This window comes from Protopterus annectens, chromosome 8.part0 (assembly GCF_019279795.1).
Source record: "Protopterus annectens isolate FY-2018-M chromosome 8.part0, PAN1.0, whole genome shotgun sequence".
In the NCBI taxonomy this organism is placed as follows: domain Eukaryota; kingdom Metazoa; phylum Chordata; order Ceratodontiformes; family Protopteridae; genus Protopterus; species Protopterus annectens.
The window spans coordinates 510,669,592-510,686,783 of NC_056741.1; the positions used below are offsets into that span (position 1 = coordinate 510,669,592).

At 35.7% G+C, this 17,192-nt stretch overlaps 1 protein-coding gene across 1 annotated transcript in view; it reads left to right on the forward strand.

Moving 5' to 3' along the window:
* LOC122808307 overlaps positions 1-17,192 on the forward strand; it is a 206,671-nt gene that overhangs the window by 99,190 nt on the left and 90,289 nt on the right. Inside the window, 2 exon segments of the mRNA XM_044079273.1 lie at positions 1,858-2,626; positions 4,320-4,341. Of these exon segments, the coding sequence (XP_043935208.1) occupies positions 1,858-2,626; positions 4,320-4,341 (791 nt within the window).

Consider the following 17,192-nt stretch of genomic DNA (forward strand, 5'->3'; position numbering starts at 1 on the left):
GGCTTCCAATCACCTCTTTCACCTGTTCTGAAAAGTTGGGAGTTCCTTACCCAGTTAATTCACATAAACTGGTAAAGTTAATGTGTTTCAACAAAACCATATAAACTGTTGAACTTCCTCAAAATGCTAAGAAGTGGTACTAATAATTTCAGGACTCACCTCAAACCATTGTATTGCTCACACTTCACTTCTCTCCAGTTATCACACACCTATTTTTTTCCCTCTGGGAATATTTTACTTCTATCTTAACTGCAGCATGTGTTTCTCTATCCTGCTTTTGAACTGGTATCATTCTGACACAGGCCTTAGTGAATATGTTGGCTTAAATCATAGCATCAGTTTGTTTTATTTTGGTTTATTCTTACTAGTGTTTGCTTTCCTACTTTCTGAAACTTACTATTCCATTTACTTTTTCTAATTGTATTCATTTTTTGTCAATCATAAACCTCAACAAATAAAACAAAAGGAAACATAGTGTCAGACTATATTTCTTCAAATTAAGTCTGATGTTATTATTTTCTGAGAGAAAAACTGGAATGATACACAAAATCAGATGGTTAATTTGACCAGTTTTGGGCTGAGCATTTAGCAACGACATCTGAATACAACTGGAGAGGTAGAAAGCTAAAACTGTAAACCATTCATGAGGTGTAAAGCTGCAGTTATTAATGATAATAGACTAGCAACGGGTGGAGTGCATTATGGGAAATGTCTGCTACACTAATAAGGCTTATAACTAGTATGGGACAAGACTACCAGAAGGAAAATACCTTGCTCATCACTGTAATATCTCTCAGGGAAATGTCTGGGCATTCCTTGACCTACTGTGTGTCCCCCTGAGGCAGTGGGAGCCTTCTCGGCCAAATATGTGCAACTGGCATCAGGGCAGCCCGTCATGTACATGTACTGTTGTAGCAGCATAGGGACTGACTGCATCAGCTGTAAGTAAAGTGGGTATGGTTAAAAATACAAGAGTGAAAACTGTCACTGTCATTGATTATGGCTGACCAAACATCAGCTTTCACCCTGGCCTCATAAAATTTATTCAAGCGAAAGACATTCTTAATCAGCAGAAGTTAGTTCCTCCTGTGGAGTGATGTGGATGAGAATGGACAAGTACAAGGAATGGAAAAGTAATGATAAATAAACCATACAGGGGCTTAATATTCACACAGCACTGAAAACAATGCAAGTACATAAATTAACAAACAAACAATTAAGCAAACACATTAATTAATTAATTAATTAATTAATTAATTAATTAATTAATTTGTTAATAAATAGGGAAATTGTCACTGAGCTTCTATGAATTGCCTGAAGAATATAAGCACAGTTGCTTTTCTGCCGCTCAGAATTATTTAGACTTTGCGGCATATTGAAGAGGATATAGAATGGTTGTGTACTTACAAAAGTCACAGGTTTATGCACATTGAGGTTACCAAAGCAACATTATAAGATGTAAGATGACAGAAATGGCTAGAATCCTGGAAAGATTTATATATATAATATTTTTTTTATGCAGCCTGTCCTAATGTAATTATGCTTTCTGAATTTGTAAAATGGCCCAATAATCCCACTCCTATCCCCAAACAAAGGAGCACAGCAGTATATTAAAAGTTACAATTAAAAGTACAGTCACAAGAAATGTTATAACTTAGACCGAAAAAAAAAGCAAGAACCAGGGATGAACTTGTAAATGGAAATGAAATGGAAATGAAATGGAAATATAACACAAGTTGTAATTGATGCTCTTACCTTACAGAATGTATTTATGCAAATAACAATATACAGTGACAATAACTGGATCTGTTGTTTTCAATTATTTAACAACAATAATGTTATTTCCTTTTTTTGCAGGTAATATCTTTGTTGTTAGTTTATCGGTAGCAGACATGACTGTTGCCTTCTATCCTTACCCTTTAACCCTAATTGCTATTCTCAATGATGGATGGATCATGGGTGATACCCACTGTTTTGTCAGTGGGCTGGTATTAAGCCTCAGTTGCATTGGATCTGTTTTTCACATCACAGCAATTGCAATCAACCGCTATTTCTGCATCTGTCACACCCAGTTATATGACAAACTATACAGTATGAGAAACACCTACTGCTACATTGTGATCCTGTGGATTTTGACTATTGTTATATATTTACCTCTGTATTTCTTTCATTCCCTACAATATGAGCCACTTGTATTCTCCTGCACTTTCATATGGTCTATAAGTTCTTTATCTACCATCACAGTAGAGGTTGCTCACTTCTTACTACCAGTTAGTGTTGTAGCATTTTGCTATGCACGAATATGGATCTTAATTATCCAAGTTAAGTACAAAGTGAGGCAAGACAATAAACAAAAACTGAAACCTAATGAAGTACGACAGTTCCTTGTCATGTTTGTTGTTTTTGTACTTTTTACTTCCTGCTGGGGCCCGTTCAGTATTCTTGGTCTGGCAGTGGGTATTAACCCCTCTAAAATGCCACCTAAAATCCCTGACTGGCTGGTAATTTTCTGTCACTTTCTGGCATATTTCAACAGTTGCTTGAATGGTATTGTCTATGGAGTCATGAATCGTAATTTCCAAAGAGAATATAAACGGATACTTCTGATACTGTGCACATCAAAGTGGCTAAGTCAAGACACTTACAAATGCTAGCAGAGTGAATACAATTGACTGCATTTTAGAAGAGGAGATATGTGTACCATGGATTACAGTGATAAAATAATTTATGTTAAAATGCATAACAGTTGCCGTTGTGCACAGGTTGCACCTGAAATGTGTCCAAATTACAGGAAAGCTACTCAGATTAAAACAAACAAGCAAACACAAAAAGTAAACAATAAAGTTTACAATTTGGGAATCAGTACCACATCTTTTTTATAAAGAGGTAACAAACGAGTAATTCATTTTAGAAACAAAAATTATGAAATCAGAAATATTACCATGTATTCTGACAGACTCATATCTATAGTTCAGGAAAACCTTTGTTTAGTGTGCCGTTTTATATTCTTTTCATTGCATGATTCGTATTTCTTCTACCTTGTAGTTTTACTTGCCAATGGGGCTAAATAATACAAACATAACAACAGTACTTACTATAAAATAAACATATTAGATCCTTCTATATCCAGGCAAATGTGTCTGTAAATAAATTACGGAAGCAGGATGTTGCTCTGGATTAAATACATACATACATATAATTAATGTAACCTTCTACACAGAAATGATTGTGGCATTATGTTGGATGATTATCTTGCTCCAAGTTTTTTACTTAATTTCATTTTAAAAGAGCATCAGATTCAGATTTTACAGTTTACATAAAACTATGGTTAAAGGACGCATGTACAACAGAAATATTTAGGAATTTTTCACTGTATGTACCAATCAAAACAAAATAAGTTTGTTATCAAATTATAATTTATTGATATCATTAGACATACAACTGAGTTGTAATTTATGGGTTTAAGTAGATAGGAAAATGAGTTTCTGTCTCTGTTTTTACAATGAACTTCAGGTGTTGCTGCAACATTTTCATGTTATTGACAAAGTTGTTTGTAAGCACAAGTTTGTTGCTTTCAGTTCTGTGCATGTTTACACAATGGTTATAATGAATGGAAACTCAAAGACATTTTCAGAATATACAAATTCACGTGGTAATATAAATTAATATTGAAACATGCCTCGAGTCTTTAAGTGACAAAGCTATGTTATGCTATGTGTAACTATGACTTAGTGTCGGACTGCGCTTCACAGAGCTTTAGCAATGACTTACATACACTGCCTCATAGTTTGTTCTAAATACTAATATGGTTCCTGAAGTATGAAACAATGGGTTAAGGTGTGATGACACCCCATCATCAAACTCCTTTTATGAGATTCACACAGAGAGCACCAGTTGCACTGTGTTCTGCTTCATATCTGAATAGTTAGTTGTGTGGGCTGCATTGTCTCATTTAAGACTACAGTGCTTAGAAGGCAAACCACACATACAGCCAGCTTCATGGTATATATGGATAAACATTGAGGAAATCACAGAGCCACTGAGTAGAGGTGATGCTCCACTAGTGGAGGGGAGGTTGCCCAGGGCAGCAGTATCCCTACCACTGGACTATCAACACTAGGAGAATGACTGGCTTGACTTCAATTAGGTTCATAGGTCCATAGGTAGGTAGTAGGCTATTGGCCCTAGGGCATAATTAAGTCTAGCCAAAATGTTACGGCTTGCGCCTCCCATGTGATTTAGTTACCTGCGCCTCTGTCGAGCAGGGCCACAGAAGTGATTCCTGGGGTAGATTTCCTGTTCCCCATCCACTCATCAAGATTCTTCTTGAAGAGTGCTAATGAGGAGCTCTGCCTTACATATATGGGGACCTTATTCCTCATGTGCTGAAATAGTGCATTCCTTTCATGCCCTTTTCCAATATCATACACATGTTGGTAAATTATCTTTCTCAAGCTTAACTTAGTTTTACCAACATGGAATGCACAACACCCCTGACACAATACTAAATAAACCACAACTTTGCTGCTACATGACCACTTTTTTCTAAGCCTCACTCTTCCAAAACCATCAAAAAAAGACATCACCTTCCATAATAAAAGAACATTGCCAACAATGACCACATCTTCTCATGAAACCCTCATAAGCACCAGATGGACCCCTTTCTAGTAGACTTTTAAAGCAAAAGTCCTTTTTATATACAATCATTAGTGTTTCCTCACTATCTCCCTATATTCATCATCCAGACAGAACACTCTCCAATTCATTGTCACTATGTTAGTAAGCCCATGAAAATCAGTGTTATAGGTAAGTACCAATGCTCTTTCAAAACTCCCCCTTCCCCATTTTTACAACGTGCATGAAGGCTCCCGCCTTTTAGAAGGGGAACAAAATGTCCTGTGGCCTTTTTTGTACAAACTTAAGCAAGAATTTCTACCACAAACTCCTCTGGGTACTGCCTCACTATAAGCATAGATTTGAGTACCTCACACTCTTTCCTGAATTCAGAATAATCCGAAATCATCCTTGCCAAGCGTACATATTGACCCTTGACTAAGGACTTTTTTGATGATGAGGGTGCATACTACTATAATGGAGCAGGGTGTTAGAGTAGGTAGGCTTCCTAAAAATACTGGACTTTGTCAATAGGTACAAATTGGCCAAAGAACATTCACCTAGCCTGGGAATCCACAGTTCTCACCACCATGGAATGAATAGACTAATTCACTGCAGCCAGTGATGAGCCATCAGACAAGGTCATAAAGGGATTTAAATAAATGAATGAATGAACAAAGCAAAACACACACAGTGCTATTGCTACAATGTAGCTTCATCATGGTGTTAAATATGTGGAATTCTGTACCACTCCTGGGCAGCCTAAAAGTAAGAAAATTATTTAAATTGAAGAAATGAGACAAGCACCTGCTCCTTACTTCACCAGTTTGAAGGGTTTTTACTTACATTTACATTTAGCATGACACAGATCTCCAGCCAACTACTCCCCAGTCTGCCAGCACATTTGTCACATGATTATTTGTGTGCCAAGAGGTTTTGAATGAATATCATGTTATAAAGCCAGATGAAAACTCGTGTCTGAATGGGTCAACAAATTTGTGGGATGTGATTCTGTTTGGCAAAATAGCTAGCTTGAATATGGTCAAAACAGAACAACTATTAACCTTCACTCTGTTCTTTTTTTTCCAGCCAGCATTCCCTTTCATCTTAAGTGCTTATTTTACATTTCACATACTGTTTCCCTTCATCCACCCATCACTCTGGCTTTCATACTTTTCTTTCTCCTGTAACCTTCAATTTTCTCCACCTATTATTTCCGGCATTGTAGAAACTTTCCATCTACATTGCTGTATGACCTACCATTTATTATTCCCACAAAAACATGTTTTAATTTCAGTACATGATTTGTGATTGCTGTATTATGTACATAAGTTTTCTTTCCCTGAGTTTTCTCCAGTTTATTCCAATCTCCAACAATTCCATTAGAAAAGTGAATTTCCTCAATGTGAAATTTAAAATGTAACTCAAAGCAGATTCACCATTTATAACATCCTTAATTTGTAGGACATGATAAAAGATTAAATAGAAGTCCTTACTGTTAGTTGACCATACTGATGAACAATGTCCCAAGTTACTGCTAATCTAACATGCATTGTCTACTAAAGGATGTTGTTTAATCTGTGGTATTCATATAACTGCCATCCTTACATTAACAGTGCTTCTCTGAAACTGACTTTAACTCTCCATCTATCTCATATTTATTGATCAATGTACAAACAGACCCTATGATGTGTAGTTTACATAAAACACAGAAAACTCCGGTTTCTGTTAGAAGCAATCATGGAATACCTCCTTGAAGTCCAAAGTTTTATTATTATAATTAATGAATTTAATAAGTAAAATTCTCATTTTTATCTAAGCTACCAGGAAATGAAAGTTTGTATCTTAAAGTTGTCATTATTGTCATGCTGTTTGTACATACATATACATACATACATACAAATCTATGAGTAGCATAACCCTTTACTGGCAAAGCCTCTAAGCCATGTTAGTCAGCTTATTAAACCGCCTACTCACACAATCAATCTAGGAGTTCAAGAAAACTCACTGAATGAATGCTGTCTGTTAATACTGACAATATCCTCAAAACGAGCTAGCAAGTACGACTAGTGCACGGCATAACCAAACTTGATAAACCAAAGAGCCAGCACTAAGAGGCAAAATAAATATTTTATTCCTTCCCTTCCTTCAGACCGGTTTCGTTGTCAAACCTTATTCAGTGATGTTGCAAACCTAAGTCAGGAATGATATTTATACATATTCTATATCAATAATGACATCACTTCCCCCATTTCACTAATTAAGCCTCCAAATACATATAAAGTGTTTTAACAAACTAAAAAACATTCATGTTGTTTCAGATGAAATAAATATATAATCAAACATTGACCCAGATCTGAACTGGCCCTAAGGATGTTCCAATGTTTATTAACAACATCCTTTAGCAAATAGGTATTGCTGCCATATATAGTGACTAGCCTGATGGCTCCTGATTCATCTTCTTTAGTTTTGGTTTTGTACTCAAGTAAATTAGATCTCACACAATTTGTCACCCAGTCACTGGCCTTTTGTACTACCAATTCCTTATAGCCCCGATCAATAAATCTAACCTCAAGATCCTGCCTGGCATTTTGATAATCAATGTCTGCCAAATATATTCTCTTTATTCTCATAAACAGAGATTTCAGAATGTTATTGATAATATGTTTGGGGTGTGAACTAGTTGCATGTACTAAGTTATTGTATTGTGGGTATTTTCTATAAACTGAAGTTTTAAGTGTACCATCAGCTTGTTTCAATATATTGACATCCAAAAAATTAATCTCCTTACTGTGATATGTAACCATAAATTCAATACCCCACTGATTACCATTAAGGTATTCCAAAAACTCCAACAAGTAGTCCACTTCCCCACACCAGACAAGCCAACAAACATATTATCAATAACCCACCCCAAACATATTATCAATAACATTCCGAAATCTCAGTTTATGAGAATAAAGAGAATATGTTCAGCAGACATTGATTATCAAAATGCCAGACAGGATCTTGAGGTTAGATTTATTGATAGGGGCGATAAGGAATCAGTAGTACAAAAGGCCAGTAAATGGGTGGCAAACTGTGTGAGATCTAGTTTACTTGAGTACAAAACCAAAACTAAAGAGGACGAATCAGGAGCCATGAGGCTAGTCACTACATTTGGCAGCAATACTTATTTGCTAAAGGATGTTGTTAATAAACATTGGAACATCCTTAGGGCCAATTCAGATCTGGGTCAGTGTTTGCCAACTAGATGCCAGTTCTCCTTCAGGAGGAGCAGAATACTTTCATCTTATTTTGCCCATTACAAAAGGACTTTTTCAGATTATGTAAACCAATATCAACTTACTCTTATGGGGGACAAGCTGTTTGGCTCGCATCCTTGTGGACATTGCGGTTTGTGTAAATATATGTTCAAAACCACATCCTTCAGTAGTAAAAACAATAGCCCAATGTTTGACATCCATTTTTTCAGGAACTGCAGTTCGGATTGGGTAGTATATTTGGCTACTTGCCAATATTCTGTTTTTTATGTGGGGCAGACCTCTAGGCAATTGAGATGTCGAATTTTAGAACATCTGAGTGACTTATGTCACAATAAAATGACCAATGCATTATACAGACAATGTCAGTCACACAAAACTGCCACTTTTGTATTTATCATTATAGATCAAGTCAAAGGGAATAGATCAACCAAACAGGGTTGGCATACTATACTGACTCAAAAATAAAGAAAATGGATTATCAAGTTGGGCCCCCTATTTCAACCAGGACGGAATGATAAATTATGAGGCTTCATTATTTGTGCACATTTAAGAATGATATTATATGTATCAATGGTTCACTAATATGAAGATAATTATATATTTATTTCATCTGAAATCACATGAATGTTTTTTAGTTTGTTAAAACACTTTATATGAATTTGGAGGCTTAATTAGTGAAATGGGGAAGGTGATGTCATTATTGATATAGAATCTGTATAAATATCATTCCTGACTTAGGTTTGTAACATCACTGAAGAAGGTTTGACACCGAAACCTGTCTGAAGGAAGGGAAGGAATAAAATATTTATTTTGCCTCTCAGTGCTGGCTCTTTGTTTGTTTTAATACTGACAATATCAGATGTGCTTACCACATGCACAATGAATTTTTGACAGAAATCAGACATTTTGTAGATTAGTTTTTGTACCTATACATAGCAAGCACAGTCTAAACACGTCTTCTAAATTCAGTATGAATTTCCAGTTAATTACATCATATTGACTGCAGAAAATATACAAGACAAAAATAAATAATGCAAGTCTGCCCACAATTTTCCTATTGGACTCTAAAGCATGTTGCTGTCATATCAAAACCATTCTGTGTCATGGCAGAGCAGCTCATATATCATCACATTGCAATAAACAATTCACACTCCTCTACTGGCCAGATAACAGGTATTCACTTCATTAAATTCATCTCAAACCTTGGTCATCTCATAAAACTCCTTCGAATATTATGCTGTTTATTCCTTCATAAGCTTCTGCAGTCAGTATATTTACTATGGCAAGCATGTCTGAAGCAGGTAATGTTGTAAAGAAAATAAAAGGACAATACTACTATGTGTGTCAACTTACATGTCACAGAAGTCCAGAAACTCATCAAAATTTCTTGTTCCACACCTCATATTTATTTAAATTTTGTCCCAAACAAGTGGCTATTTTACAGATAACTACAAATATGCTCACATCCGTCTGTATAAAGGGAATACAAAAGATATTAACTCTCAGCCAGATGGTACAAAAATAATTTTTTAAATGGTAAGTTGCAACAAAAGAGGTTTTGGGACTTCATCTAAAGCCTACAATACAGGATAGTTAAGAAGTAACAAGGATTTATTTAGCATAAAAATATCAGTTAAGAGAATTAATAACACAACTATTTAATAAAGATATAAGAGGAAATGTAAGAGAAGGCTCATTCCAAAATTGCAGAATCGGGTAAACCACAATTATTATTGTGCACATCATAAAAATGTGAGCTACAAGACCTTCAGGTTTTTGGTGCTTTATGGCTTTATGTCTCTTACATGATCTTGTTGCCTGGTTTTAAATTTTGTTAAGGTTTGACATATATATATATGTATAGAGAGAGAGAGAGAGAGAGGGAGAGATAATACACACGCACACATACATAGACAGACACACACACACACACACACACACACACACACACACACACACACACACACACACACACACACACACACACACATATATTTCATGCTGTATAAACATGTTAAGGTATAAATCATTTTTTTCAGTTAGGCAAGAAAACCTACATATAAAATTCAGTTTTCTGAATAAAACATTACCAAACTCATTTCGTGCTATTGTATAAGCATCTACACACACACACACACACACACACACACACACACACACACACACACACACACACACACACACAAACTCTCTGATACAAACCCATTAATTCACTACATTCTCACACACACATATAGAGACAGACATACAGCCCCTACATAGTCATGTACACATAGATATTCAAACACACATGGTAGTATAGAGATGAGCATAACTGCTTTTCAAGCAGTTGACCTGGGTTCAATTCCTGGCCAGTGCAAGAAGTCTAGGCAATAAATAACCTCACAGTGCTTACCTGCAGTGGGCTAAGAGATACCCTCCTGTTATAGACATCATTAGGAGTAAACCATAAAAAGACAGTGTACAGCCCCATTGCTTTGCATCAAAATAATGCATTAGAACTTGTCTTTGAATAGTTCTACAGTACTGCATTGATCCTGGTCTAAGTGACTGGGGAAGAATACATGAATAATTTGCATTTGCATGTGATGTCTTATAGACCACTGTAGCTCTACTTATCTGCAGCTCCATACAGCTGCAGTGCTACATCTGTCACTGAATTAGAAAGATCTATCAAACTAGGCAAACGTGATGAAGCTGGTTTGTTCATTGAGCTACATGTTTCTGAACACCTCCCAATGTTTATTTATTTTTGAATTTATGTATTTAAATATGTAGGTCTAAATAATAAATGATCATGGGAGATCATGCTTTGACTTATTCAGTTAGTTAATTTAATGACAGTTTTCACTGGATTATTTCTATCTGAGATTTTTATGCTATATATGACCTCTCTAAAGCATTTAATATGGTTTCTACTCCATTCTGATAGATACCTCTTACCTCTTTATCCTTTGCCCCTAACACTATTGCTTGGTTTAAAAACTATCAGACCGACAACAAGCTGCCCAGTGGCAAGGAGTTATATCATCTTTACTCCCAACTAGCATTGGTGTACCTCAAGGTTCCATACTGAGTCCACTTCTCTTTTCTATCTTTAGCAATAATCTGCATACCTCTACCCTACAGGCTTCACTCATACAGTATGCAGATGATTCCGTCATGATCTGCTCCGCCCCAAATCTTGCCACCCTACACCATCTCACCCAAGAATCTTTTGCCTCAGTAGAAAGGTGGATCACAAATATTCAACTTATCTTAAATCCCAACAAAATGAAACTGCTTCTATTTACCCCAAACAAATCAAAAACTACTGCACTCTCCTTCTCTATCTTCTCCAATAATGGAATTGTCATTTTACCCTCTCTCCACACCAAGCTGCTTGGTGTTGAAATAGATAACCTACACTTTAACATCCATATCTCTCAAACTATTAAAAAGGTACACAAAAAAATGGGGTCCCTATATAGACAAAAAGACTTTTTATCAGACGTCACCCTAGCTCAAACCCACCTTCTTTCCACACTCATGTATGCAGCACCTATTCTCTCCTATGTTAGAAAATCTGACCTGGAGAATCGCCAAGTTTGCAAAAAATTACCTCTTTAGAACACACCATTGTATACCCCTTAGGCAACTTCAGTGGCATGAGCTCCCACATTTATTACCACTAACTAGTCATAGCTTATAACAACTGAAAATATCCTGACAAAACTCCAGCACTTAGGGAACTACTAATCGACCACTCAGCTCTACCAACAAATCACTCCTTTATAGCTCCACAGTCAACAACACAGCAGGTAAAGCTCTATTTTCTCACAGTATAGCAAAAAGTTGGAATAATCTCCCTACCTTGGTGACATTCGCATCTAATACCAAACAATTCAAAAACTCCCTTAAGGCTCATCTTATTAGCTCTTGGCTATGTCCATGTGTTACTTAATCCTAATGTAAGCTACCTCTGTCTTTATCTCTTCTGTCCAATTATCAGGCCCTCGGTAAAAATGGAATTAACCAATGTTATCCCTTGACATTTGGAAATGTTGTTGTGATGTCTGTCTGGATATTTTAATGACTAACTTAATGTTCACTTGTAAATATTGCTGATATGTGCAAAATACTGCTCAATAACAAAGTCTTTGCTTTTACATTATGTATTATTATCATTACCTGTTGTCTTAATTAAGTGGAGCTTTTCTCCCCGGGCCTCCCTTGTAAAGGGACCATCCCGGTTAACAAATGTAAAATAAATAAAATAAAACAAAAATACATATACATTCATGTGTTACCTTATGATTTTTACTTCATTAAGGGCATTAAGTAATACACCAGAGCCATTTTTTGTCATATATTAAAGTATTAATTTTTTCTTTTTCTTTTTTTCTTTTTTTTTGCTGTTGTTTGTTTAATTAGGTGGTTGAGACAATAAGAAATATATACTGTATGCCTGTAGCAATTCATCCTATCCTAAATATGTATTGCAATACATCACACTACTTTTTTGTTCTCTAGAGGGAATAGAAGCTTCCACATGTTCAGACATTTCTCTAATTTTGCAAAGCCCCATTTATCCCTGTCTCATCTTCTAGGTCAGTCCTATAACATACTGTCTGTCTCATTTGTAAAGGGGCATACCTCACCTTAAAAGCACTTGTAGTGTCAGTAAATTCATGAAAAACTGAACACTGAGGCATATCACTTATAAGTCATTTTCCTGTTCTATATATACTGTTTAATGTAACCTAAATACCACCCTGGAAGACACTGTAAAGTCAGCTAATACATATTGAAACAGGGACAAATCTAATGTTAACATCTGTGCAGGCTAGAATAGCAGACCTTCCATTGTTTATTTTTTTCTAACTAATGGTTATTGAGAGAAGTTTAGATTATAATAAAATACACACATGCACTCAGTCTTACACACACACAAATATGTAAAACCTGAACACTGCAGCAGAAAATGTACAAAAACAACCTATGTACAATCTGTACTTAAAGTAGAATGTATGATATGAGAACATGAGAGAGAGAACTTCCATCAAGCTATAATTTATGTCTCATAACTTTTGAAAAACAGGAAATTTGCTAAATGCATAATATACCTTCACTCAGAAACCACATACTAATGAATCCTACCTGTAACATGGCTTGTCTTTTTAATAAGACCTATGAAAATAATATAAAGAACAATACTTTGTAGCAGCATATATGATTTTATTATATTCATGAAAGTGGAATGGGATAGAACATGTATTTTAAGCTCTTATCAACCATATAAGAATGTAAATAATTTTCTCCATACTTTTGTTAGTTTGGACATAGTGCTAATAGTGTATAATAATACCTTGCAAAATTGTAAGCATTTGCATGCCTTGTTTTAAATCCTTCCCAGGTCATCAGTTATAAATGTAGCCATACATTTTTATTTTTTTTATTTTTATTTATTTAGTTATGGTAATATATAACATTATGACCATGAAAATAGTTATCACAACTCTTAATTTTTTTGTTTTAATATTTACTGTGCAATATTAAAATAGAAAATTTCTAAAAATGATGCATTCTTGAATGTCCATATATTTATTTATTTGTAATATATTCTATATTTGGATTGCGTACAGTTATTTCTAAAAATGTGTAAATGTCAGTGTTGTCTGCTTTACAGGCATGGTAGTTAATAAGACACTTCTGAAAGTAAGAGACTATTTTAGATGGCATGAAATCCAAGTCTGGTTATTTTAAAAAGAATACTCTTACAACTGAATTGTAATATCCCTTGCCAAATTATGCCCTTATTTATTTTTTGATCATATGGTGACAGATTGTTGAATAGTAGTATGTTAAAGTTAACATGTAATTTAAATAAAAAAAAAACATGAGGTACATATTTTGGATAGTATTGTTGCTAATATCTTTTTGAAAAAAAATAGATCTTATGTTGCTATACTTTACTGCATACACATTTAACTTGTAAAACCTTCCAAAATATATTTTACAGTTGGAAGATATATGTTTGAAACACTACCACAATTCTTAATTTCTTTGTTGTCTTCATATTTTCAAGGTTAAATCAGACAATACCTTATCTGTAAGAAGGGGAATAGGTGACAATTCATTCAATTAATCTCATAGGAGAATATATGGATTCAAATCAATTAGCAAGAAGAGGAAAGAACAATACATAGTTTAAAATAAGTTGTGAATTTACAGTGGTTCAATATTTTTTAAGGACTGGACAGAGAATTGCATACTTACCCACCTACACATCTAGACTAAATGTGCAGCTACATCAGTAAGCAAAGACTTTCATTTTTGCCCATCTTAATTAGTTTTCAATACCCAACTAGATTTAGTAAATGTAAGAATTTGGTAGCCTAATCATTCCATGATTTGTTTTTGAACAACAAATTTATTATTTGAATGCAGGACTAAGGAAACATAATTAGGAGGATCAATAGATTAAAATAACTTGATTGGCATATTGTAGCTGGTAGAAATAAATCAGAATAACAGTTGAGGGGGTATGGTCATTTTATTTCTTACTATTTTAGGCTTTGTTTTTGTCTTAGTCCTGTATGGCACTATTGGATCTCTATAAGGATAAATATTCACTTAAATTGAAACAAGTAATTTGAATAGTTTAAGTTTATAACTTCCAAGAACCTGAAGATGGAAGCACTCCCCTCTGAACAGGAAAATCAAAAAAAATAATTAGCTATTTCTTTTGATATTCCTGTTCAGAGGGGAGTGCTTCCATCTTCTAGTTCTTGGAACGTTTAGTGTTTTACTGGTGCTTTTTCTTTGGTTAAGTTCATAACTTGAAGGGGAAGAAAAAAGGGGTATTGTAGTAATAATTTTTAATATGCCAGTATTTTTTCAAGAAAGGTAGATGGTGAAGGAGTCAAATAGAAGTCAGAAAGAGAGTATAGGTAGAGAAGTAGAGTCACATAAATGAAATACAGACATAAGAACAATAGTGGAGGTGCTGACATTAACTGAGACTTGATGGATATGTAGTCAACAAAAATATTTGTGCAGCAATTGGTTATAGTGTAGCAACAAACAAGGGAATGAGATGACATGCAAGGTGGGCATCTTTCTCATGTCCATTTTGCTAGGGTTAGACCCAGAGAGAAATCAGTCACCAGTGAGACAGCACTTCACACTGGGTCCTGCCTCAGATGGTACAGAAGGCAGTGTCAGGCAGTGGTGTGGCTCCGTTAGCTGCCAAAGTGTCCTCTCTAGCCAGCCAATGAGGGTGCTAATCTGATGGTCTCCATCTCCCCATAGCCTTTGTCAGCTCCCACTGGGTGAGGAACTGTAACAACCCTAGCATTATCCCCAGAGGGAGCTACAGTCTTTCTGGTGATCAATTGCCACAGGCTACCAGATATGTCTCCATGTCAGCCTCCCACCACAAGACTTCCGCTAACTAATGGGGAAGCAGGCATGAATGCAGACAGAGAGCCACTGGGAGATGGATGCCTCTGATGATGGAATGGAGACCACAGCTGCACAACAGGCACAGCTGTGGCAGGCAGTGTACTAAATAATAACATAAATGGATATGGTTCTGAAAACAAACATCAGAAAAATGAAAAAGCATATCAGCAAAAAAGAAAGAAAGAAAAAGGGGAAAAAGATATTAGCCTGACTATCTATGGTGATGTTAAAGCCACCTACAGGTTGACTAAGAAGCTGCAGGATATGCCACCAGCAGGATGGTGAATTTGGAAATAAAAGCTCACAGAGGATATATGTGGGTTTGATCCTGAACGTACACTGTAGAGGAGAAAGACTTGAACAGTGTTAGTATGCATGCAGTCCAACATGTCTATGATTCCAGTGGGATTTATCAAAGGTGAGAAAATAATTGTTGCCAACATAGTCAGCTATCATTATTTTTTTTATTTTATTTATTTTATTTTATTTTACATTTGTTAATCGGGATAGTCCAACTGGAACAGTTCCATTTTCAGTGGAGGCCCGGGGAGAAAAGCTCCAGAGTTACAAATAAGTGAACAGAGTACAATTCTTGCTAACAGCTACACATTACATTTTATATAATACAATGAGTAAACAGAAATAGAATTAATTAATTAAGCAAAGCTAGCATAGTACAATACATCTTTTAATCTGGTTTGCATGACAGAAAATTGGCTATGTTACAGAAACATGGAGAGGAGTGCCAGTAGATAAAAGGTGGGTAGTTAGGTGATACATGGGCAGATCCAGGTTTTTCTAAGATGTGCTTTGAGTAGTGATTTGAAGTGGGAGTTTGTGGACGTATTAGTTATGCTAGAGGGGAGAGTGTTCCAGTATTTAGCTATTTTGTAGGAGTATAGGGCTTTGCCGGCAGTATTGTTGGCAGTGGTGATATTTAGGAGAGGTTTATTAGAAGATCTAAGAGGATGATTGGATGAGTAGTGGGTTAGTAGATGTTTTAGTGATGGAGTTTTGTTTGGGTTGTTTAGGATGTTAAAAGCACATGTAAGCTGTTGGTAGCTAAGTAATTGTGGGAATTCGAGCCATTGAAGGTCAGTAAGTACTTTGCAGTGGTGGGTTTTGAAAGGGGAGTTGTTTGCAAATTTAGCAATTCTGTTGTAATATCCCTCAAATTTGTCGAGGTCTGTTTTTCTAATATGGGTAAATATGGGTGCAGCATACAGTAGTGTGGATAAGAGATGGGTTTGGGCTAGGGTGATTCTTGCTTTGTCAGTGAGAAAATTATTGTGTCTATAAAGAGTACCCATTTTTTTGTGGACCTTCTGGATAGTTTGAGCTAAGTGAATATCGAAGTACATATTTTTATCAATCTCAACTCCTAGGAGTTTTGTATATGTGGTAGGAGAGATGACTGTGCCATTTCTAGATGTGATTGAGAAGGTTAGGGAAGTGGATCTGTATTTATTGAGGGCAAACAAGAGACATTTTGTTTTATTAGGGTTGAGAATCAATTGGATGTCAGTGTTCCAGCCTTCTATGGAAGAGAAGGAGTCTTGGGCCAGTTTGTTTAGGGTGGTAAGAGATGGGGCTGCACAGATGAGTGTAGAGTCATCTGCGTATTGTATTAATGTGGCATGTTTGGAGGCAGTATGTAGGTTATTTGTGAAAATAGAGAACAATAGTGGGCCAAGTATTGATCCCTGAGGTACACCTATAGATGTAGGAAGAAGGGGTGTTAGCTCAGCTTGCCATTCGACAGCTTGCTGTCTATCTGTTAGATAGCTTTTGAACCAAGAGATGGTAGGGGAGTCAAAGGCTAGGGCAGAGAGGGCATCAGGTAGTAGGGGATGTGAAACCATGTCG